Genomic DNA, 26,895 nt, shown 5'->3' with positions numbered 1-26,895 from the left:
TGAAGTGATAGCAATGTGGGTAGGGCATTTGCTTTGCATGTGTCTGAACTGGGTTTGAATCCTGGCATCCCATATGACTCCCCAAGCCTGCCAGGCCAGGAGTAATTTATGAGCTCAAAGTGCTGATGGGTGTGATCCAACCCCCTAAAAGTTATTTATGTTCATCTACTTATTAATCATTTTGTATATGGTTTTAAAAAGTAGGCAAAGTTATTTTTATGAAGCATTTAGTTTAGAGAAAACATGAAAACAAATGAATACTTGATATATTATGATGATGAGAACCAAGAATAGAGTTAAAAAGTTAATAGAGAGTGTGTGGTGAAAGAGAAAGAAGCAGGACTTTAGATAGAGTTATCAGCAGGACCATCATTTTCCACCTGGATTATGGCATTAGATTTTTAATTTGTCTCTATTAAATACTTGCAGCCCTATGTTCATTTATATAGAGCAGACCCGGATAAAAGTTAACTTGCTTTTACCTGCTCAAAATTTTACCATAGTTTCTATTGTTTATAAGATCCACATAACAATCCTCCTCTTTATCTCCCTGACCACATTTACTTCTATCTTTTGCCTCACTTACTGCACTTTAGACATAATTATCTGTTGATCATTATTTCTGAACATTTCAATAGGTTATCACCCAAAGCCCCTTAAACATGTATTACCTCTGCAGGAATATGCTTCTCTGAGTTACCTTCCACTGTGGCTTCCTGACATGTTGCTTAAGTAGCATCTCCAGCAAAAACAGGTAAGAGAGATATCTCAGCGGACAGGAAGATAACATATAAAATCTAGGCTTAACCATAAAAGAACTAGAATAGAAGGATAATGAAAATACAAAAGTCAGTAGACAGAGGAAGTACTAGAAGTTAAACAGAAATGGACAAAATAAGAGTTTTAAAAGGACAATCCAAAAGATAGTGAAGTCAAGTGCTAGTTCTTTTTTTTAAAGACTATTTTTATTGTGATCAAAGTGAATGACAAGTATTTTACAGTAATATTTAAGGTACATCGTGACAAAGAATTAGGGCCATTCCCACCACAAGTGTTGTCCTCTCTCCACACCTGTTCCGAGCATGCATCCCATACCTCTGCCCTTTGCCCCTTGGATTTCTAGTGTGAAAGATCTCCTTTGTGTATAGCTTGCTGTAAATTGGGTATCTATTCTGGTGTCATTGACTTTGGGTTTGGTGTTTAAGTCTGATCATTTTTTATTTCAACTCAATGTTCATTCGACTGGTTGTTCCTAGTACCAGCCATTTTTTTGCCCTCTCAAGTTATGAGGGAGAACAAGATTCTTCAAATTCTGTGGTTCTGTTGGAAAAAGAAAAGAAAAAAAGAAGAGAAAAAAAAACCTTGGGGGATCCATCTAGAGGTTATAAATATCAGTTCAAAAGAAGAAAGGGGAAAAAAAGAAAAGGAAACAAACAAAAACAAAAAGAAATTGAAAACAAAACAATACAGGCAATGACAAAAACATAGCAGTAGCAGCAACAACAAAAATCATCCCCAAAACCACAACTACAAAAAAGGGGGGTAAAAAAAGAAAAAGAAGGTCTGGTGTGGCAAGGCTTTGCATGTGTGTGTGTGTGTGTGTGTGTGTGTGTGTGTGTGTGTGTGTATGTATGTGTGTGTGTGGTGTGTGTTTGTATAGGCACAATAAGTATTGAGGACTTTGGACTAGGAGGTACAGAGTTTCTTCACCTTTGAAACATACTGTCATGGGAGCAACTACGGTCTCCATACACGCTCATTCTCAAACCCCGATGTTATTTTTATGATGCCAGGAAACTGCTCAGTTATGGGTGACAAATTTAGTCCACTGTAGCTAGAGATGATCTTGGTATTTTAATGGGTTATAGGACAACGTCTAGGATAGAGTCATTTGTTATATTTGTTATAACAGAAGATCTGTTCCATCACACTTCTTGTAATCAGTTTTGTATATTAGTTATCTTTGTTTTTGCACAGATCTTAGGTCGAAGCCTAGGATAGAATCTTTCCTTATGGGACCAGAATACTGCCAAGGGGAAGTCAGCAGTACATTAAAATAACCATACAACATGAAAAAGTGGTGTTTATTCCATGCATATAAGGATGCTCTAATTACATGCAATTATAAATGCTCTATAGCATGACAAACAAATGAAAGAGTAAGATCATAGGGTTATCTCAATAGGTACCAAAAAAGTATTTGTCAAGATTCAAAATACTTTTATGATAAAAAAACCCTTAAGAAAATGGGCGTAAGAGAAAAATTCCTTAACATAATAAATGCTCTAGAGTCAGACAACCTCATAGTCAATGATTAAAAACTTATTTTTTTCTTTAAGATTAGGGTCAAGACAATATGCCCACTTTCATAATTATTAATAAGTCATAGAAAGATCTAGGTTATAAAGTTATAAATACTTCAAACAAATTCATATTAGAAAGGAAGGTACACTTTGTAGATAGCAACTATATATATACATATATACATATATATATATATTCTAAAGGATTCCAAAAGAGCAAAATTCTATTTGAATCAATATGAATACAGTGAATAAAGTGAATATGAATTCAGGCTCAAAAATTCAAATATATATTTAATAAAATTATGACAAAAAGCAGAATACAGAAAGAGATAGAAAGATATTTTGCTCATGAATTGAAAGCATTAATGTCATTTAAATGACAGTTTGCCTAAAGCAATTTATAGATTCATCCCAACCCCTCTCAAAATCTCAATGGCATACTTAACAAAAACAGAACCAAAAAATATCATTAAATTTGTTTGGAACCATGAGACCTTGAAAAGCAAGAATACCTCTGAGAAAAAAATAACTAAAATGAATGTGCTATGCTCAACACCTTCTAATTACCCTACAAAGTATTAATATTAGTATAATATTTGTACTGAAATTAGAAATACATGATAATCAATGGAGCATAAATAAAAACCCAGAAATAAAACACATGGATAGAGACATGAAATTTATGACTAGAATCAAGAGCCAACAATGGAGCATGGTAAGTTTATTAATAAATGGAGGTGGAAAAAAAGGGAAAAACTATATATATGCCAAAAAATAAAACTAGATCACTACATAGCAGCATGTATGATAAATAATTTAAAATAGATGAATAATTTGGATGTTAGACTAGAAACTATAAAATATACAGAGGAAACATATTGTTGTACACCTTGACATCACCCTTTGGGATATATTTGGAGATTCAACTTCAGTGATAGGGAAACTAAAAATGAGATATTAAACTTGGAAGCTTTTCATGATTAAAAGATTTTGCATCAGGGTAACTGGATCTGGACATAGCTTGATGGTAACTTTACCATCATACTTTGTAAGGCCAGCACATGGCAGTCTGTTCTGTTCACACTGCTCACATGCTAGTGTGATCCCAGAAGTACGGCTCTTATATTCCTTATTACAACAACAAAATGAAGATCTTAATTCACAACAGCCAAAGTGTGTGATCTCTGGTGATCTAAACAGTAGCAAAGGGAATGGAAGGTGAACATGAGCAACAACTTAAAGAAGTTAAAAATAAAATACATTTTTGAAAAATACATTCAATATTTTGTATATATCATAAGAAAAATATTTTGTATATCATAAGTTTTAATATTCAAAATTATTTGCAAACATCAAGAGTTAGGAGTGACCTTGAGTGTACATTGATATATTAATTGATATAGCTTAGAGAAGATATGGCTTATATAAGCAAAATGTGTTGAAAATATTCAGCTATTGGCACCAACATGGATGGACCTAGCAAGTATTATGAACAGTGAAATAAAACAGAAAAAACAAAAATACCTTGTGTTTTGACCCATATGTTGTTTATAGAATAAAGGAACACCTGAAATTAGTAGAACAAAAATTAAATTTTGAACTAGAAGATAAATGAATTCTACCAGAAGCACTATAAAAGGGGATCTAGTTTGAAGAAAGGGAAAATTTTAAAAGACTGATAATGAGGTGAAATTATTCTAATAAGTGTATATTGATTTTTATTTTAGAAGTGTACACTTGAAGATTATAATTTAATGTTACTTTATTTATTTATTTATTTATTTATTGGTTTTTGAGTCACACCCAGCAGCCCTCAGGGGTTACTCTTGGCTCTACGCTCAGAAATCATTCCTGGCAGGTTTGAGGGACATTATGGGATGCCAAGATTTGAATCACCATCCTTTTGCATGCAAGGCAAACACCCTACCTCCATCCTATTTCTCTGGTCCCGAATGTTACTTTAATTAAAAAAAAAAATACAGGCATCCTATATAACTCTATCTTCTTCCCTGGCTTCATGAAGAGTAAAGATTGGTGCTCTCTTACATCACTGTTTTAACTAAAATAGAGGCAATACTTTACAGAATGCAGAAATTATTCGTGGAATAAATAAATAAATGTACTCTAAGATGGGCTTTTGAAAAAAAGTATAGAATTTAATATAAAGAAACACGTCAGATATGCTTTGGATATTTATAAAGTCTTGTAATTTAATTTTACTTGAGCTTTATTCCATTGTCATCTGGTTTAATTATTCCTCAACATAAACTACAACTACCTTGGCCACCTTTGCTGACGTCTCAGAGCATTTACCAACTATTTTAAGTTCTTACTGTGTCATTATACAGCAGAGAAATAAAATTTTGGTGATATATTTTCAATTTTTACAGTATTTAAAATAAGTTGACTTATGGTTGTGTTCTCTCTCTCTCTCTCTCTCTCTCTCTCTCTCTCTCTCTCTCTCTCTCTCTCTCTCTCTCTCTCTCGCTCGCTCGCTCGCTCTCGCTCTTCTTCTGTCTCCTGGAAGCATCACCAAATGCCCCCAAACTTGGACCCATGGAGCTCACTGTTGCTATTAGTTTGCCAATTTGCCTCCTGTTCATAGTGGCAGTGCTGACAATATGGACATGTCAAGGACAGCAATGTGCTTACAAGAAGAAAAAGAGACAAAATGTGGAGGAACCGCTCTCTGAGTGCAATCTGGTAAATGCTGGAAAAACTCTCAAAGATCTGATTTATGATGTGACCGCCTCTGGCTCTGGTTCTGGTATGTGCCCTAGTTTATTTATTTTTTTCAGTAGGAAAACAAGTGGGAAATCAGCACAAACAAAACTTCTCAGATAATATGAATTCTTTCATTTAAAATGTTTGATATGTATGTGGTAAGTTTGAGTATAGAAATTTGTTTTAGGAGGGAGATTTAAGACATTGGTGATTGGGGTGTTCTTTACATGACTGAAACCCAACTACAATCATATTTGTAATCACAGTGTTTAAATAAAGATTAAAATAAAATAAAAAGGGCCCGGAGAGATAGCACACCAGCGTTTGCCTTGCAAGCAGCCGATCCAGGACCAACGGTGGTTGGGTCGAATCCCGGTGTCCCATATGGTCCCCCGTGCCTGCCAGGAGCTATTTCTGAGCAGACAGCCAGGAGTAACCCCTGAGCACCGCCGGGTGTGGCCCAGAAAACAAAAAACAAAAAACAAAAAAATAAAAAATAAAAAAAAAGAAATTTGTTTTAGAATTTAATGAAGAGAAAATCCTGTATGGTCTAAGATTTCTCAGATTCTGTATTCAGATTCTTCCATATATTTCAGAGTTTATTTTAAAGCAAGAAAGTTTCCCTTCATTCCCTTTTTCCTTTCCATCATTACTGTTTGTAATATTGTCCTATTGGTAACGATTCCTGGGCAGAAAAAATTTTGCATACAAGAAGTTGAGTTATTGGAAAATATGTTAGTTGTGCTAATTCATTAGGGCAACTTTGCTTGTGGTTTTGAAGTACTTGAGAATATGCAGGCACCCTCTTATAGGTGTGTGAAAAGTGAATCAAAAGGCTGATCTAAAATCAAATGCAAGAATGTGTTCTAAAAGTCTCCAAAGGAAAGATTAAAGGTTGCAGTACTGCATCTCTATGCTGGATTTTTGCTGGTGGGGTTGGCTCTTTGATAATTCTTTCTCTATTATAGAACTCAGAACCCCTCAGGAATCAATTCAGAGGGACTTACCTATATTAGGGCCTACATGAGTCTTTGTCAAAGCACACAGCAGCTAAAGAATTTTGGTGTTTCTAGTAAAAGAAAGCAGTTTTCCTTTGTAATAGCAAATCTCTAAAATGGTAGAGGATTCCTTGCCTTAAAACCTGTCAGTGCATGGTTCCAAAATTATGAACTAGAGTAATTCAAGGTAATTCAAGTGTCTTCAAAAGTTGCTATACCCTCTTTTGATTTTGGATGGCTCATCAGAGATAATCGCATAAACAGATTTTGAGAACTTGCCTGCCCCTGTTCTTCAGGAGCATCCATGCAGGTACAATTAATGAATCAGATGACAGAGGGCTATGTAGGAATATCTGTCTCTCGCATGAAGCAGCTCAGCTCAGACTTTCACATTTTCATCAGAGAAAAGAGGCCCATTTATGTCTTTCCAAGAGACCAGTCTCTGTGCTGCTCTGGGGTAAGACTAAACTAAGTATCATTGATTCAACTACTGTATAAGATAGAGATATGTTTTAATGGGGAGTGAGGGGACTATTGTGTTCAAACTGCAAGGTTATACAATTAAAATACAGTAAAATCGGGACATTTTGAAAAAATTTAAAACTGGGGATTATCCCGGGTGACGACTAATTAGCACACAGTGAAGAATGAAGTCTTCTTGGTATATCTATGTAAGTTCACACCTAAATATGGATTTATTGATTGAGTTTTCCCAAGGATTTTTAAAATTTCTAAAATCTTTAAAGATATGGGGTCAAAGAAATAGCACAACAAGTAAGGAAATAAGGCATTATGCAGCCTACCTGATTTCATTCGGGCACCAAAGATGGTCTTTTGAGCCTACCAGGAGTGATTTCTGAGCACAAATGATGTGACTCCCAAATTAAAATCTCTTAAAATAAACTTGTAAAGATATTAAACATGGATGGTTTTTTCAATGATCAATTTTAAAGAGTTTTAGTTATTTATCCTTAAAACCCTTAATAACGTGAGAGACGGGGACTTTCTGCAACCAAGACATGTATACAAGGTATTATGTGGAAGGAGGAAATAAGAAGGTTTTGTGTCCTCTATACTTTTCTTAGTTGGTCAACTACTTTAACATAGAGAAAAAATTGAATTGGAGAGTTCAAAGATATAGTTCAAAGGGCTGAGTGTATACTTTGCATGTAGGAGACTCACATTTGATCTCCAACACTACATGGTCTCCTGAGTATTGACAGGAGTGACCAAAAACCTTTCTCTACACACCTACGTACACCCCAACATACAGTGCTGTTCAAAAGTAAAAAAAAGTAAAAATTTTCTGACTTGATCAGGAAAAATTTTTCAGAGACAATGCTTGCATGAAAAGAAAATTTATGATTATGTTTTTGTTTGTTGGGACTGTGTTGGGTCTCACTACAAGGACTGAGTATATTACTGCTGCTTTTCCCTCATGGTATAACACTTCTGAGGATGGTGATATTACTGCAAGCTGCCTTTCAATATGATAAATACCAATTTCAACTTAGTAAAACTGCTGGTAAGAAAAAATAAGAGGAACCTTCAAAGAGAGACAGAGTCCATAAGTCTTCAAGTGACATTTCTAGAAAATAGCACAATAATTACTCATATTATTTTGGGCAGTTGCAGCTTTTATAGTTTTAATGTCTTGACTCAATTGCTGTACAGAGTATTTTAGAAGATTTTGTCTAACTTGATCATAGCATTGATCTATTTGAAGTTCGAAAATATTTGGATTATATATTTCTCTAGCCAGTAGTAATGCTGGTAATGGGAAATTGTGTGTGTGTGTGTGTGTGTGTGTGTGTGTGTGTGTGTACAAGACAGAGAAGGGAAGAGAGAGATTGAGATTTTAGTTTGGTTTAGAAATTATTAACACAGATTTCACTGCCTGTCAAACAATAAAACTGACTTCAGCCTACAAATATCTCTTTTTGTTGTTAAGTCTTTTCAGGAGTTGGAGACATTGTGCTCTTGCCTTGCACATAGTCAACCTAGATTCAATCCCCTGAACCCACCAGAAGTGATCCCTGAGTTCAGTGTCAGAAATAGAAACCCCTGAGAAGCACCAGGTCTTGCCCCCAAACCAAAAGCACACAAACAAACTCCCCAACTTTTCTACAGGAGTGTACTGAAGTCAGCAGTGAATTGGGAGAAACTACAAGGGTTTTAATGATCAGTTTGTCTCCCATAATAGCATTAGTCTTTAACGTTTTCAAATATAAAATGAATAATTGAGACAAATGATCACAGAAGAACTTCGTGGCCGTGTGGTTATGTGACTAATTGTTGAGACCCATAATAATAAAATTTTAGTCTCTGCTTAGTGGGACTTAGTGGGTGGTTCTTCTGAAGGTGAAAACATTTGAGTAAACTATTGCTCATTTCAGGAGCAGAGGCCAAAGCCTGCTAGAGATTATGGGGTTATTGCTGTGAGATATTTCTCATCTATTGAGTTTAATGACAATAAATTAACATTTTCCTAAATGAATGTATACTGTCATCTCTTAAAAGAATTTTCTTCCAGAACAATAAATATTCATTGTGAAAATTAAGATAATTCATAAAATTAAAGAGTACAGCAATTTACCAATATCTCACTAAAAAGAAATAAACAATAGCATTTAATATATTTTCTATTCAGCGTTTTGTGCATATTTTTAATAGCTAGTATATAGATTGATAGCATTTAGAATGTACTTTCCTTGAAAATTTTGCAAATGTGTTTCTCATATTTTAAGAAATAGCTCTTTAGAAGCAGCACTATTGACTTTTTCTTGGCATTATTACCATTCAGAAGTAAACTGTTTTAAGACATAATCTTAAAGGCTAACCATAAGAGTATAGCACAATAGAAATTACTCCTGGCAGGCTTGGGGAACTTTAGTAGATGTTGAGGTTGAAAGCATGCAAGGTAAATAACCTTCCTGCTGTACTATCGCTCTGGCACCTGATGTTCTTAGTATCTTTGAACTATTTGGCAGCTTATTTTAATAGAATTAATAGTAATTCATTAAATTTTTTATAAACTTCATTTGTATTTTGTTAAATCTTTGGATAAAATTCTAGAAGTAGAATGCTTGGTTCAAAGAATATAAACATTTTACTCATGAAGATCAGAATATTCTCATATTTTCTATTTTACAAATATTTAATATTTTATGTGACTGTACTTTGCTTTTAATATTGCACTTATCACTCTTTTCTTAATGGTTGTAGTGATTTTAGTTATTTTAATTTACAAGGAATTTTGCTTCCATAGTTGTCTTAGGAACCATTCATTTTGGTTCAACACTAAGAAACGTCCTACCTATCTATCTATCTATCTATCTATCTATCTATCTATCTATCTATCTATCTATCTATCTATCTATCTATCTATCTATCTATCTATCATCTATCTATCTATCATCTATCACATATCTATCATCTATCTATCTCTGATGTATGTGATTACATATTTAGAAACCCCATCAGTGTTATGATAAAGCAGGGTGATTTGTAGAAACCCTAGAAAATCAGGCTACTGAACATATGTTCAAAAAGGTTTTGTGAATATAGTAAATATAATACATATGGATAATATAATAATAATGGTATATTTATTTAATGATGATAAATTATTAAAAAGTTTAACTGTTTATATTTCAGTTAAGAATAATTATCAGCACATTCATTTTCTGGTACTTGTTTTTAATTATCCCTTTTATCTTTTTATTTTTTTGGTTAGGTCTACCTTTGTTAGTCCAAAGAACAATTGCAAGGACAATTGTACTTCAGGAAATCGTAGGAAAAGGTAGATTTGGTGAGGTCTGGCATGGTAGATGGTGTGGAGAAGATGTGGCTGTGAAAATATTTTCCTCCAGAGATGAAAGGTCTTGGTTTCGTGAAGCAGAAATTTATCAGACTGTTATGCTGAGACACGAAAACATTCTTGGTTTCATTGCTGCTGACAACAAAGGTATTTTCAATCTTTTTTAGATTCAGTAAGTAAAATGTTATATGCTGTCAAATGAGAAGAAAGAATCTTTTTCTTGCACTAAGTTCCAAATAAAAGTAAATTTTCTGTTGATGAAAATGCATCCCCCTTCACCACAGATAAATATGAATAGTTGTATGATAAATGAGAGCAAAGAAGTGATAAGAAATAAAGATGATGTTATCAAACTGTTATTTTAAAAATTAAGTGACTTTTATAGCACTGGACCCAATCAGATGTTTCAACTCTGCCATTCTAGGTTTTACCCTATTGGTAGATGCTGGGTCATAAAGAGCTTCGGGGTACTTGGGTGTGGGGGGAGTAGACCTTTGGATTTTTTGAATTTTATTTGTGCAAAGAAATGCCCAGAGAATATTTTGAATGCCAGATATTCACAACAACTATTGAAATATTTTAATATTTCAGTAATTGGCATTAGCATACCAATGAATGTTATTTGCATTTTCACCTTTACAGGAGCTAAACTTTATACCTTTATAAAATTAAAGTTTTCTCTGCATTCCCATTATCAGAATATCATCAAGAAAATTTTAGTAAAAAATTATGTTGAGTATGATTTTTACCTCGAAATTTAGCATTGCTATTATTTTTGAGTATTTTATAAAAGAATTCATCAACTTTATGCTATGCAAACCAGTATTTGTAAAATATTGAATATATTACCAAGTAATCAATTGAGAATTTCTATGCTCACTTTCTTCTATTTGAATAGCTTTTGCTCCTTAATTATGTCTTAGTCTTTAGGAATTTTTTTTGTTTTTGTTTTTTGTTTTTTTTTGGGGTCACACCTGGCAATGCTCAGGCATTATTCCTGGCTCTGTTCTCAGAAATTACTCCTGGCAGACTCAGGGGACCATATGGAAAGCTAGGAATCAAAGCACCATTGGTCCTGGGTCTGCCATGTGCAAAGCAAATGCCCTACTGTTGTACTATCTCTCCGGCTCCAGATGTATTAGTTTTAATAAAAAAGGAAGTAGGGCAAAATGTGAGAAAAACTTGATCTAGACTGTTTTACCCTCAGATTATTAATACCCAAAATATTTTATATAAATATTTTTATCAATAAAAATTAATTTTATGTGACTATTAAAGATAATCATTATTATTTCTTATAATTTAACATCTACAATTATTTTACTTTTATTTTGGTTTATTATAAGATTACTATGAAAATACTCTTTATTTACTAGATACCAAAAAAGAGGTTTAGCATTACTGCAGGTTTTGACTATACAAGGGTCTGTTTTATTTCCCTGAGGGAAGAAGTAAGTAAAGCTAAGATGAACTCATCCATCCCAATTTCTTTTTTTTAACTTTTGAAAGTGAGATTTCTTTTTTATTAGGATCTATTAAGAACGTAAAATCTTCCTTCCTATGGTTAAGCTGCCTCTGGTTAGATTCATTAGGAAGGTTGTCAAACCAGTAATGATGGTAATTATGGGGCTGATTTAATCACCATATTTGCATTATAAAAATATATGCACAGTGGAGTTTATATTCTTGATTTCCACTTCAGTTTAGTTAGATTGCTCACTAGTGGTTTTGTGTGTAATTCCAAAAAAAATCTATATCACTTTAATCTTCATGCATTTTTTTATCTTTTGCAACAGTTATAATGTTACATTTTACTCAACTGACAAAACCATTGAAATTAGAGGACAAAGATGATAAACAGAGCAAATATGCATAAGTGTGGTCAGTTGATTAGTGAATTTTATTATGCTTTGTTGATATTTGCATTCCTAGGAAATTTTATCATTGCCCAGGTTTGGAAATTAGGTACTTATATAACAATAAATCTTTATATATTAAGCAGTTGGTACCAAGTACTCCTTCTGAGTTTCTCAACTTGTCAAGACTGATGTTGATGGTAGCAAATACTTGATTCCAAAAACTAAAGCTAACTGCAGAGAAGTTTAAAACTTAGATAAATTTAATGCTAATTTCTCTTATGCTGAAAATCTTCTTGGATCAGCTTTTTTTTGAATAACAAAATATTTGAACATGTCTAATAGTTGTGTTTTGCTTTGAAAATACACTTTTTGTTATAAATAACTTCTTAAATAGAATCACCATGAGATACACAATGACAAAGATGCTCATGAGTTGTTGGTTGATAGCTTAAAGTTTCATTCAGCCTTTTTTTTTATCTTTGACTTTTATTGATCTGCTTTCTGATCATTTAATATTTTGTTGTAAAAATCAATTCAAAATAAATTTTGAATTTATAAGATTTATAAGATTATAAGAGTCCAAAAATTTATCCATTTCTTCCAGATTTTCATTTCTAGTGGCATAGAATTTCTCAAAGTAGTTTCTGATTACCCTTTGAATTTCTGCTATATCAGTAGCGATCTCTCCTTTTTCATTCCTAATATGAGTTATCAAGTTTCTCTCTTTCTCTCTCTCTTTCTTTGCTAGTTTTGCCAGTGGTCTATCAATCTTGTTTATTTTTTCAAAGAACCAACTTCTGCTTTCATGGATCTTTTGGATTGTTTTTTGGGTTTCCACTTCATTGATTTCTGCTCTTAGCTTTGTTATTTCCTTCTGCCTCCCTATTTTTGGGTCCTTTTGTTGAGAACTTTCTAATTCTATGTGCTTTGTCATTAAGCTATTCAGGTATGCCCCTTCTTTCCTGATGTGTGCTTGCAAAGCTATAAATTTTCCTCTCAGTACTGCTTTTGCTGTGTGTCTCCATTGTCATTTGTTTTCAGGAAGGTTTTGATTTCCTCTTTGATTTCATCTCAGACCCACTGGTTATTCAGTATTAGGCAGTTTAACTTCCAGGTATTAAAGATTTTCTTTTGTGTCCCTTTGTAGTTCACAACTGATTGTGGTAATTCTATGTCTATCTATCTCCTTTGACCTATTTTGCTTAATATAATACTTTCCATATCCATTCCATTTATAAGCAAATTTCCTGACTTTGCTTTTCTCGTAGCTTTGAAATATTCTGTAGTGTAAATTTACCACAGGTTCTTTAGCCACTTACCAGTTCTTGAGCACTTGGGTTGTCCCCATATTCTGGATATTGTGAATAATGCTGCAATGAACAAAGGATTGCAAAAGGCTTTTCTGAGTTGTGTTTTTGGGCTACTAGAGCATAATCCTAGGAGCTATATTACTGGGTCAAGGAAGCTCAATTCTAGTTTTTTTTGAGGAATATGTACTTTTAAGGGTAGTAATTAACTTTACATTTTGAAATTTTAAACAGGAGCATTCTTAGTATGTTAGAGTAAGTTATGATACAATTGTGCAAATTTGTTATATTTCTTTTTTTTTTTTTTTTTTTTTTTTGGTTTTTGGGCCACACCCGGTGACGCTCAGGCGTTACTCCTGGCTATGCGCTCAGAAGTCGCTCCTGGCTTGGGGGACCATATGGGACACCGGGGGATCGAACCACGGTCCATCCGAGGCTAGTGCAGTCAAGGCAGGCACCTTACCTTTAGCGCCACCGCCCGGCCCCATATTTCTTTTCATTAGTAAAATCTTTATAAAAGCTCAGAATAATTTATAACATTGAGTATAAATGCATTTTCCAATAGTTTCACTTTGAAGTGGTTGTTATTTCAAACAGGTATTGATGAAAATAGAGTTTTCAGCCTGTAAAATCACTGTTTCACTGTTTCCAATAGCTCTGTAATAGGTTCTAATATAAATTTAGAAATTTATTGAGACGTTTTTAATTTAGTAACTCAGAATATAATATTATCACCGAAGGAATTAGCTGTTATAGCAACAAATAAATTTATTTAAAACACTGACATTTATTATAGGATTTTTGGATTATTTTTCAATGTGTATGTTCAACACAAATTTATTTTTTTCTTGTAGATAATGGAACTTGGACTCAGCTTTGGCTTGTCTCTGAATATCATGAGCAAGGCTCCTTGTATGACTATTTGAACAGAAACATAGTAACTGTGGCTGGAATGATCAAACTGGCACTTTCAATAGCTAGTGGTTTGGCCCATCTTCATATGGAAATTGTTGGTACACAAGGTATGTATTTTCTTTCTAACTTTTCTCCTTGATATAAACTTTAAATTATATTTTAATTTTGTTTGGTTTAGTGCAAGTTATTTCAAATAGAAAGTAACTCTAACATCATTTGATAGGATCCTCAGATAGTACGGTGGGAAGGGCCCTTGCCTTACATATGAGCCATTGATTTGATCTCCAACACTATGGTCTCCTGAGCACCTCCAGGAGTTATCCCTAAACACAGAACTGGAAGTAAGCCATAACCACTTTTGGAACTGGTCCCCTAAACACTAAAGTAAATTAGTAAAGCACTATATAAAGCTTAACATACAATCATACTGTGGCAATCTGTATATGCACATCATTTTGTTTATTATTCATAACATTTTAGCACCTCTGTTTTTCCATTTAACAATATAACTTGCTTTAAGGTCAAATATTAAATTTGAGGTCAAATATTAAATGTTTACATTTAATAATTAAGGTAATTCAAAACCAAAAAATACCCATCATCTATTCATTTAGGTCAGTAGAGACTTATCTCTGAGTCTAAAAGAGTTAAGGAAGGACTGTGCTTTTCAAATTTGGGTTCATGATCATTAAATTTCATTAAAAATTATTGAGGAATCCATAAATTTCTGTGGATGTGGTTTATGTCTATAAGTAGTTGCCCTGTAAATGGATGAAAGTTTAAAATATGTGTTAATTCATCACAAAGAATGAAAACAAGCAGTGCTGGCAGGGATGTGGAGAGAAAGGAACTCTTATCCACTGCTGGTGGGAATGCCATCTAGTCCAATCTTTATGGAAAGCGATATGGTGATTCCTCAAAAAACTGGAAATTGAGCTCCCATATGATCCAACTATACCACTCCTAGGAATATACCCTAGGAACACAAAATACAATACAAAACCTTCCTCACACCTATATTCATTGCAGCACTATTTACAATAGCCAGACTCTGGAAACAATCAACATGCCCTTCAACAGATGAATGGCTAAAGAAACTGTTGTACATATACACAATGAAATATTATGCAGCCCAGGAGAGATTAAGTCATGAAATTTTCCTATACATGGATGTACATGGATTTTTTTTTATGCTGAGAGAAATAAGTCAGAGGGAGAGAGAACGACTCAGAATAGTCTCACTCATCTATGGGTTTTAAGAAAAATGAAAGACATTCTTGCAATAATTTTCAGAGACAAAAGAGAGAAGGGCTGGAAGTTCCAGCTCACTTCATGAAACTCACCACAAAGAGTGATGAATTAGTTAGAGAAATAATTACATTGAGAACTACCCTAACAATGAAAATGAATGAGGGAAGTAGAAAGCCTGTCTAGAGTACAGGTGTGGTTGGGGTGGGGAGGAGGGAGATTTGGGACATTGGTGATGGGAATGATGCACTAGTGATGGGTGGTGTTCTTTACATGACTGAAACCCATTCACAATAATGTTTGTAATCAAGGTATTTAAATAAATATATTAATTAAAATATATATCTGTTAAGTGGGGCCAGAGCAGTGGTGCAAGCCTTAAGGCATCTGCCCTGTGCACTCCAGCCTAGGAAGGACCGTGGTTTGATCCGCTGGCGACCCATATGGTCCCCCAACCTAGGAGCGATTTCTGACTGCATAGCCAATAGTAACCCCTGAGTGTCACTGAGTGTGGCCCAAAAACCCCAAAAAAGAAAAACATGAGTTAATTTACTTAAATATAAATATTAAACAATTTAAACTAATGTAAATACCATTAATAAACTAATGTTTTTTTACTCTTTTTTGCAAATTTCTGTAATATCTGGCATAGTGAATATTTTTTGGTGGAGAGAGAGAATTGGGCCATATCTGACATTGCTCAGTGCTTATCTGACTTTGTGCTCAGGTATCGCTCATTATATAGCTTTTGGGACCATATGTGTGTCAGGGAGCAAGCCAGGGTTGGCAGCAAACAAGGAAAGCACCTTGCTTCTGAAGGATAAGGTCCTATGTCTAATTTTTATACCTTTATTTTATTCAGTCTATTCTAATATGTTATTTTTGGTATAAGTATGTGAAGAAAGTGATAACGTAGAAAATAGGTTCAAGGATCCTTAGGATTCAAACTTTAGGCTCTGTTAATTTCAATTAATTCTGTCAATTTCAACAGAGAAGTCATTATGTCTTGGACTTCAAGGGGTGAACAGAGTCATAACTCCCTCTGTAGACAAAATCATGAGTCAGAGGAATTAAAAACCCCACACAGTCTTGGGTTAAATTATACATGAATCACATACTTATGGACAAAAAAATGCCTCTAAACTGACTATAGAGTAAGGTTTAACTTAAGATTGCTGGTGATCAAGAACTTGGGTCATGGTTATATGAAGGGTCATGTGAAGTTGGGAAAGACATGGACCTACTAAAATCTTTGGGCCATGTTTGAGAACTAATGCTGGGTGCTAAGAGTGTGAAACTTATTTGTAAGAGAATGTTTTCTTAGTCCTCACATGAAAGCAGGAGTGCTAATAACTTTCCCTATTTATCCAATAATGTCTATTAATGGATAGCAAATGTCACCTCGTGCTAAAAGGATTACAGACTTTGTGATGAGTAATAGATAATCATTGTCCTTATGATGCTTTCAGTTCAATTAGAAGAGAAAGGTAATGAGACATGCATTTGAGGAAGCAAGAGAATGTGATAAGAACTGTGAAAAAGGCCATCTTAGATATTCTGATGATGAATGACTTGGAATGCGGAATGGGTGGTCGGAGAAGACCTCTCTTAGGGAGGAATATTTGTGTCAAATTTTCCAAATGATTTATTTTAGAGAGATTTAATTTTTAATAACAACAGTAAATTTTTAATAACTAACAGTAAATGTGGTTTTGTTATGTTTCATAGGTAAACCTGCTATTGCTCATCGAGATATAAAATCCAAAAATATCTTAGTGAAAAAGTGTGAAACTTGTGCCATAGCAGACTTAGGATTGGCTGTGAAGCATGATTCAATACTGAACACAATTGACATGCCTCAGAACCCTAAAGTAGGAACTAAAAGGTTTGTATGTGCTATGACCGATGGCTTGCTTCTAATCATGAATACTGTTTTTATACCTAGAGAGGAGGTAATTTCAAATGAAAAATTATTAGTACACCCAAAGCAAAAAAGTCTTTTTTGGGTCACTGAGAAATCTGTGGCCCAGTAGTTTTATTTTATTTTTTAATAGGCACAGTAAGTATTGGGGAAATTAGAAAGGATTCCCTTGACCTAAGAGATATAGGGTTTCCCTAGCTCTTGAAGCATACTGTCATGGGAACAGCCACAGGTTCCATACAGGTTCTTTCTTATTGGTCCCAGGATAAGTTCTGCCCAGTAATGGCATTTTGGTCATAAAAACAACAGGCATTTGGGTGAGTAGTCTAGTGAAGAAAGAGCAAAGATGGAAGAGAGATGATATAGTACTGTGTTGTGCCACATTCTGAGAATTTGTTTTATAAGAGATAAAAGAAAGAACCAAAAATTCATAAAGCTACTCCAAAGCCTTCATATATCAAAAATCCAAAAAAATCAGGGCTAGTTTTCTATGTTCATTTTCTAAGCAATGCATATATAATATATTTCATTATATAGGTAAGTGAGACTATATATGATGAGATATACTATATTTCCATTATAGTATTTTCCAATATTTCAAAATAATATGAAACATTTGTGTGTTTACCTATAGTTATGTATATAATTAAGTCTCACATACTGATGTCTATTGAAGTAATAAATTTCAACACAATTTCCACATTCAAGGATCAAGATCTCTGAAATTTCAGAGCAAATATGATATAAACAGCAATCATATGTCTGAGAATATTATGATATATGAGATTTCTTTTATATTGTTTTGTTCTTTTGTTTTTGAGTCACACCCAGTGGCACTCAGGAGTTCCTCCTGGCTCTGTGCTCAGAAATCACTTCTAGCAAGCATGGGGAACCATATGGGATGCTGAAATTCAAACCACTGTCCATCCTGGATTGGTTTTGTGCAAGGCAAATGCCTTACTGCTATACGATCTCTCTGACCCTCTATGGGATTTCTTAATCTTTTCTTTGTTATAGCTGCATGGACATTATGCTTTTATTTCTTTTTATTTGAGCTTCAGATCCTTATGCTACACTGGCATAGCTCCAAGGTTATTGACCTTAAATAAGGAAAAAAACTGCAACAATTTAAAGGCCCTTGAGAGTAGAGAATGTCTAAACTAGTATAATTGGCCTCTGAGTCATATTTGAGTTTCCAGGTCAGTCCCTCTGAGACTTTCACTTTGTTTCATGGGACACTTTATTGAGGCCCGACTGACATATTGGCATAGTTTATTCACAATGGGCAGTCCAGAGAGACTGTTCTTTCTCCTATAAATTGAAAGCTTAACATCCATCTAACTATCCTTGCATTAGGCAGTCATAATAGCCTTGTGTACTATGTTCCTTCAACAGATCTAAAACTTTTAAAAAAGCACAGGAAGGGCCTTGAGTTTTCTTCACTCATGATTTCTGAAAATTCCTCAGTCTCTTTTGACAGCCAAATTCAATCACAGCTTGTCTGTTGTAGATTTCTTCAATTAATCCTGTTTAAACAAGATGATTGGGTCATTATATGTTGTTATGCAGTTCTTAGAATCAACATAAAGAAAAATCTTCATTCATAGAAGAAATTTGTGGAATTTCCCTGAGTGCTGTGTTGGAATATGGGCTCTCTATAATGAATAAAAATCTGTTCTTTGCCCTCAAGGAACCTTATGTGGCAATAAACTGTTGGTAGAAATTGCATTCTTTACTCCTACTCAGTGCTTTCCTTATTGAATATCCCCTCTGGCTTGTATTTTTTATGTATTTGACTCCTGGAACAAATGCTTTAATAATGGGTAGAATGACCCCTACATTTGACAACTGTATTACTTAATTTTATTCTACCTGTAGCTCAGATCTACCTGTAAGCTATCCTAATTTATATTGCATATCAGTTTTTAAGGTTATATTTTACAAGTCTGCAGTAAAAGTCATGCAGAAAATCTCATCTGATGCATGTTTTGAAGGTATATGGCTCCTGAAATGCTTGATGATACAATGAATCTGAATATCTTTGAGTCCTTCAAACGTGCTGATGTCTATTCTGTTGGTCTGGTTTACTGGGAAATAGCCCGAAGGTGTTCAGTTGGAGGTAAGGTTCCAGAAATATTCTTTGTGACTTCTTTTTCTTAATTGCCTGAATATAAGATAGTATTTTCTATTTATTCCTTAAGCACTGGATGAAGTCATTTCTACATCTTTTAAAGAATACCACAAAATCTAAAGACTATTTTGGTGCTATCTTTCTAATGGTACTATTAGAGCATTAGTATATTACAATTGCTTAGGTGAGAGGGATGATAGTTATGATCATTCCATAGTGATATTTTCTGAAACATGTTGAAAATTTTTTGTTTGTTTGTATGTAGTTAACTATCCCCACTTAATATAAAAAGTAAGACACGCAGAGGTGTGAAATGACTTACAAGGCAACAGGACTCAAAGTGTGGTTCACAGTGTGTGTGTGTGTGTGTGTGTGTGTGTGTGTTTTCTTTGCTGTGATGAGAAATATGTGGGGGTTAAAGTAAAGGGTAGAGACAAGTGAATATTAACTTTAATTTTACTATTCCTAGCAGCGTAGAAATTAAAAGTGAGGGGAAGAATCTGAGAGGATGAAGCTCTACAAATACTATCTGATGAAATGATTGCATTATTGGGGAAAGTGAAATGCTTATAGATGGCTGAGTTTCACCTTCAAGTGAGATTTTAGGGCTAAATCATGGATTGGCAACTTCCTGAATGTCTAACTCTAGGCAAGTTACTTGGTTTAATTTTATTCATCTGTAAACAAAGGAAAAAATAAAGCTGATCCTTTGGGCTTTGAGAATTTAATGAATTAATTCAAATAATTTGTGAGGTGTATTTGAACAGAATATAGAGCAGCCAATGTAAAACAGCAATCATTTGCATTATGTATGGATGTTATTTTGCTTAACATACATTTTTAAAATTATCTTAAAATCTTAAATTTTTAAACCTTCACGGTTAAAATTGTGTTTGAAAGAGAAAATATTTTTCCTCTTTCATTTGTAGATCAGAGTAAAGCATTCAGGAAGCTGACACTGTTCTCAAAAGCAGTGAGCGTGGGGACAGGAGATGCTAGGTCTGCCACTTCTGAACTATGACCTTGAGAAAAATTCATGATGTTCTTGACCTCATCTTATAAACCTGGAAAAACATGCTATCTTCTTTAGTTAATGGCTTTGTGAAACAATTAGCTAAAACATGTAAAGGGCTTACTTAGGACAGTGCTTGGTAAATGACCTGGTAAATAACCAGTTTCAAGAGGTTTTTTTTTTACACCTTTTTGGTTAAAAATTTTGTTTAAAACTTTTATGATATAAAATATTTTATATTGATATTTGTTCAGATTTATAGAGCTTGTTAAATCTTATTCAACTGTCAAAATAATCCTTTAATAAAAATATGGTCTTTTTCTTCTTTTCTTTTCTTTTTTCTTTTTTTCTTTTTTTGGGGGGCCAAACCCAACTGCACTCATGTTATTCCTAGCTCTGTGCTCAGAAATTGCTCCTGGCAGGCTCGGGGAACCATATGGGATTGAACCCAGATCGGTCCGGGAGATTGCATTTAAGGCAAATGCCCTATTGCTGTGCTATCACTCTGGATAAAATGGTCATTTTATAATTTTATAACATTTTAAACATTATCAAGTAATTTTAAGGAGTATGGGGTGGGTGAGAACCACATCCAGTGGTTCTCAGGGGTTCTCTTGGCTCCTTGGTCCATTGCAGTGCTGGGCATCAATTCTTGCTTAGCAACATGCAAGGCAAGTGCTTACCTCCTCTATTATCTCTCAAGTACCTCACTCAAATTACTTTAAAATTTAATTTTTGAGGGCCTGAGTGATAGCATAGCAGTAAGGTGCTTGCCTTGTATACTGCCGATTTGGATGGACCTGGGTTTAATCCCCAACATCCCATTTGGTCCCATGAGCCTGCCAGGAGTGAGTTATGAGTACAGAGCCAGGAGTAATTCCCGAGTGCTGCTGAGTGTGGCCCCAAAATCTAAAAAAAGATAAAGATTTGAATTTACTTGATGTTTTAATAATTAAAGTTAAGCTGAAATATTTTAGCCTTTTTAGTATTACCTTACATTAGGCTGTTCATCTTCAACTACTTTGGACACTTCTCTGGGAGAATGTCAGGTGTAGAATTTTTTAAGTACAAATGTAAGAAATTCAACTTTTTAGAATTTTGACAATTTTCAAATTAAAACTATTTTGAAAAATTTGATGATAAAATGCACTTTTCGTACAGAGCAATGAGACAGTGCCTTAAAAATCACAGAAAAGAAAAATTAAGCATTGTTTTGAATACATGATAGCAAAAAATTTATATAATTTTCATGATAAGGTTATAATTAGGTATTACAATAAAGAAATGTAATATCTATATACAATTATATGTTAATAAATTAATGGTTATTTTAAGAGTTCATATAGCACTATAATTTTATTTCATATACATCTAATTATAAAAATGATTATTTTGATAATGTAAAATTTCATAAAGTTACATAATAACTATTCAACTGAGATTTTACATTAAATTCTTGCTGGAAAACTGACTTTCCAGCTTCTGAGGCATTACTTGTGATTAGAAGATTTAGAAGATTAGAATATTTAATTGGTATTAATTTAATTTAATTTTGAAATTAGTATCTTATCTCTTTATATCAAAATTATGCAAATTTAATTAGATGAATGGAACTTGTTTTGTAAAATTATGTAATATTATAGGTATTAGATTTCAAAATAAGAAGTTATATTCATATACTAGATTATGTTCACCACTAATTTTTGCCCATTTCTTATAGGAATAGTTGAGGAGTACCAGTTGCCTTATTATGACATGGTGCCTTCAGATCCTTCTATAGAGGACATGAGGAAGGTTGTTTGTGACCAGAAGTTTCGACCAAGTATCCCAAACCAGTGGCAAAGCTGTGAAGTAAGGCTATTTTCTTATGTGTTAATTTCCTTTTATGTTTTTTTTTGGGCCACACCCATTTGATGCTCAGGGGTTACTCCTGGCTAAGTGCTCAGAAATTGCCCCTGGCTTGGGGGGACCATATGGGATGCTGGGGATTGAACCGCGGTTGCGATCTTTCCTTGGCTAGCGCTTTCTAGGCAGACACCTTACCTCTAGCGCCACCTCGCCGGCCCCCTTTTATGTTTTTAAGTAAAGTTTCAGTGAGGAGTTTCAGAGAGCATATAATTCTCTCTTCTTTGTAGTCTTCAATTCTTCCTATGTAAGTAAATTGCTTTGTACTAGACTTCAAGATTTGATTTTTTTTCAGGTGTATATAATATGTAATGTTTCATACTATAAAATTTCATGGCAGTAATACACCTTGAAATTACAGTGACTAACCACAACAAAACTATTTATTGCAATGCAAAAGTTAGGATTTTTTTTTAAAGGCATCTCTATTCTCTGTGGTGACTCAAGAATCAATAAGACTGATTTTTCTCTTGGAATACTACTTTCTCAACACAGTTTCTAGAGCTTTGGGATAGAAGAGGATGCAATCACTCTTTAATGCTTTGGCCTCAAGTAACACGCATCATCTCTATTCAAAGTAGAGTATCAGAACTAGGCACATGATCACATCTAACTTCAAGGTGGCTGGGAACCGTGAGAACATAGGTAAACTTGGTAGGTAGTCAATGCTTTTGTCACACAGAAGACTGCAGTTTCATTTATCTTGCAGTTTTATTAATCTTTAGTAAATTATTACTAATACCAAGTACAATATATCTGAATTTATTCTCTCATAAGAAAAACTACCGTATGGCAGTGACCATTGTTTGTTTCCTTTCTGAACAACACACATAATCACGATAATATCTTATCTTAATATAGTGAGCACAAAATAGAAGTTTACTATAAATGCTAAGTTTGCTTATTTTTCTTTCTCACAGGAGAAAGAAGGTGCAGAAGAGCAATAAACCATGTAGTTCTAGGACTGCTTTATGTTTTTAATATTCCCAATTCTGTTACTATTTATTTTATATATGTAACTATGTTATGAATATTTAAATATAATATTTGTGGTTTTTTTTTATGTGAAATTGTTTAGTTGAGGAATCATTTTATATGAATTGTCTTTTGTCCTATCCATTCCCTTCTATGTTCTACTCAGCTTTTTGTTTTGTTTTGTTTTTTTGGCCACACTCTCAGGGGCTACTCCTGGCTATGTGCTCAGAAATCGTTCCTGGCTTGGACGACCATATGGATGCCAGGGATCAAACTGAGGTCCATACTTGGTCAGCTGGGTGCAAGGCAAATGTGCTACCACTGTTCTATCACTCTGCCCCCTACTCAACTATTTTTCTATTTAACACATTATATAATTACAATGAAAACCTTTTTCATTTTGTTATCAAATTTAAAAATAGGATATTCCAACAGAACCACACAACTTGAATCATCTTGTTCTGACTCATGAATTTAGGGGGAAAATAAAAATAAATGATACCAGGACCAAACAACCATATGAACATTGAGTGGAAATAAAAAATGATCAGACTTAAACACCAAACCCAAAGTCAACAACAGAACTGATACCCTATCTACAACAAGCTATACACAGGGGAAACAGTTACACATTAACACTCCCGGGGGCAAAGGAGAGAGATATGGGACACATCTTGGGAAAAGGATTGGAGGGTGGACAACCCTGGTGGTGGGAATGGCCCTGATTGATTGTCACAATGTACCTTAAATATTACTGTGAAAGATTTGTTATTGGTCACAATAAAAATTATTAAAAAAATAAAATAAAATACAGAAACAGAAAAAATAGGACATTTTCAATATCTTCAAATATTCTGTTCCTCTGAGAGATTATTTTTTATCAAGTTTGAAAATAGGACATTTCACAATGGTGATGGGAATGTTGCACTGGTGATGGGTGGTGTTCTTTACATGACTGAAACCCAAACACAATCATGAATGTAATCAAGGTGTTTAAATAAAATAAAATATATTTAAAAAAAAGAAAATAGGACATTTCCAATATCTTAAAATATTTGGCTCATTTGAGAGATTAATAAATAATTATTATTTTTCAATTAATACTATTAAATGAATAATTATTTTTCTTTTGTGTTTATATGTTTATTATTCATTGTATGGTTATAACACAATTTCTTTTTCCCACTTTAGTGATTTTTTAATTTCTATAAAACAGTACTATAAAGTGTCTGAATAAGAATTTAAGAAATAGCAGCTGACCCAGGTTCAACACTCTGCTAGGAGTGTTCCCTGAGGGCAAAGCCAGGAGTAAGCCCTGAGCAAAGCTCAATATGACTCCAAAAACAGTCAACAAATTTAATTAGCGAATGATACAATAGATTGTATGGATACCCATGGAGAGGATCATGTCTCCAGATGATGGGACTTGTCTACATGTCCCATGTCTCTTTCTTATAGTAGTTTCAAGGACTTCCAGTATCATGCTTGCAAAAGTCGTGATAGATTTTATTCCTAAAGCTTTGTGTGTTTTAACTTTAAGGATATTTGCTGTAGGGGTTCTTTGAAAACTCTTAATTGGATTTTAAAAATCTTACTTAAAAATTTTTGCATTGTATTTTATTGTAATTGAAGTAGCATGGTTATAATAGTTTATAATGTTAATATTTAATTTTCAGTGTAAAAGTTATGGATCATCATTGAAGTGCTAAAGACTCTCCACTCCCATCCTTATGCTGTTTCTATTTTTAAAATTTATTTATTATTTATAAGAGAGTACAGTATAATTGGTTCATATTTGCAATGCTGCTACTGTGCTCACCACAGACAGCCACAATCTCAAAACTTTCTATGGGGTAATCATAATCTGATATATTTTTGCTGTAGATCTAGTCTCTTGTGATGTTAGATTTTCATTATTAAAGTCATCATACATTCTGAGACTATACTAGAGTTAGCATAGTGATTTTTATATAGTACATTTCTGATATATGGACTTTTTACTCATTTTACTTAGTATTTTATTCTTTTGTTAATTTTGATGCCCAGTTTTGAAAATTCATTGGAGAATTTTTAGATTTGGTGTTTTCATTATATTTTGCCTTTTTCACATCTATTTGTCATATTTGTGCCCTCTGAAGTATAAGTATTTATTTATTATCCACTTTATTGACTCCAGTTTCAAATACGTTTTGTATGGCATTTAATTTACCCAGATAGTTTGAAAATCTTTTACTTGTCATATATTTGAAGTTATTTTATTGGTACTCTTTCCTTTTTAAAAAAATGTGGTATTTTTTCATTTGTGCTTTAGATTTCCTATTTGTTTTCATAAGATGTATTTTTACCTATTTTGCAATTTAAACAATTAAATTTTGTTTAAAAATTTGATATATATGTTTTTTCTGCTTATTGATTCAAATAACTGTTTTATATTATCTTTTGCATCTTCATGTGCTTATGAATTTTATTGGAGCTCAGTTGTATTGCTGTTTTTAAAGACTGAGTTTGACTTTTTCTCTTTATCAAGACTTGAGAATTGGAAATTTTTCTCGCAAAGTTTCATTCTTGGAGAGATTCATTTTAGATCCAGGAATTTTTAAATAACTCATTCTGAACCTTCTTAGTGTTTTGCATTGTGTTTCCTGTTTTTCAAATATTGAACATATATTCTGAAGTTCTAATCTGTGCAATCATCAGATGCTAGAAGAGAAGCTGACCTGCCTGAGTGCTTTCTTACATTTCTCAGATAGATGCATTCTAATCTTTTTCCTTTCTGAGTATTTGACATTTTATTCTCTATTTCTGAAATTTTGTTACTTTTACATTAGGTAATTGCTTAGGCTATTTATCATTACATTGATGATTTTTTTAGAAATGTATTCACTTGTTAACATTCAGATGTATATATACAGAAGAATGTATGGCAAATTTCCAAACCACCTTAATATTATTTTTGTCTTTCAAATCCCCCTTTTAAGTCTCCCTTTGATGAAGTTGTTTCACCTTCACCAAAATCAATACGTCAAATTTTCAGTGAAAAGTATCCTGTTACGTGTGAGCCAAATTTTCTTTCAATATTATTTATTTATTTATTTTTATTCAAGTTTAGCATCTATTCCTAGGTCTGTTTTACCTGTCTTCTTAATTTTATGCAGGTAGCTAAAGTCTTGCTATTTTTCTTTCTTAAAGGCACTCCGAGTCATGGGAAGAATAATGCGTGAATGTTGGTATGCCAATGGAGCAGCCCGCTTGACAGCCCTTCGTATAAAGAAGACTATCTCTCAACTTTGTGTCAAAGAAGACTGCAAAGCTTAACAATGACAGTTGTGCTAGAAGCAATCACTTTCAGTTTTCATTTCCATTTTCCCTCTTTATGTGAATGTTTTTGCTTCTTGTTATTTTTTGTTCTACCTCAAAGATACTGCAGTACAGTGTTTTAGTGCCCATATTTGGAATGGCCAAAATTCCTAAAGTTGAGCATGGTCAGGTATTGATGTCTTTCAATCTCCATAATATCTCTCATTGTACTTTGTAAAACAATACATCAACTCATATTTTTATTTAATATAGATGATATTACAAAGGTATAAAATAAGCTATGTAAAATAGTAAAATTGTTAAGGTTTATTTTACTTGAATCAAAAGCACATGAATGAATAGAAAAAGTGTTTTGCTTGTTTTCTGAGATGAAAATGTTCATCAAGAATGTGAATCAGAGTATATTATATCAAAGCAAAACTTTAGATTACACAATATGTTTTTTATCTATTTTTT

At 33.4% G+C, this 26,895-nt stretch overlaps 1 protein-coding gene across 1 annotated transcript in view; it reads left to right on the top strand.

The window, feature by feature from the left end:
* Positions 1-26,528, top strand: part of ACVR1C (activin A receptor type 1C) — a 38,224-nt gene extending 11,696 nt beyond the window's left edge. The window contains exons 2-8 of the mRNA XM_049773124.1: positions 4,834-5,073; positions 9,765-9,995; positions 13,869-14,036; positions 16,906-17,062; positions 19,093-19,217; positions 21,962-22,092; positions 26,311-26,528. Coding sequence (XP_049629081.1) covers positions 4,834-5,073; positions 9,765-9,995; positions 13,869-14,036; positions 16,906-17,062; positions 19,093-19,217; positions 21,962-22,092; positions 26,311-26,436 — 1,178 coding nt within the window. The 3' untranslated portion in view covers positions 26,437-26,528. The remainder of the gene's footprint in view (positions 1-4,833; positions 5,074-9,764; positions 9,996-13,868; positions 14,037-16,905; positions 17,063-19,092; positions 19,218-21,961; positions 22,093-26,310) is intronic.
* Positions 26,529-26,895: the final 367 nt, after the last annotated feature.

The sequence above is a fragment of the Suncus etruscus genome, chromosome 5 (genome assembly GCF_024139225.1).
Source record: "Suncus etruscus isolate mSunEtr1 chromosome 5, mSunEtr1.pri.cur, whole genome shotgun sequence".
In the NCBI taxonomy this organism is placed as follows: Eukaryota; Metazoa; Chordata; class Mammalia; order Eulipotyphla; family Soricidae; genus Suncus; species Suncus etruscus.
Note: the sequence above shows the minus strand (reverse complement) of the source record. Positions and strands in the feature narration are given on the sequence as shown.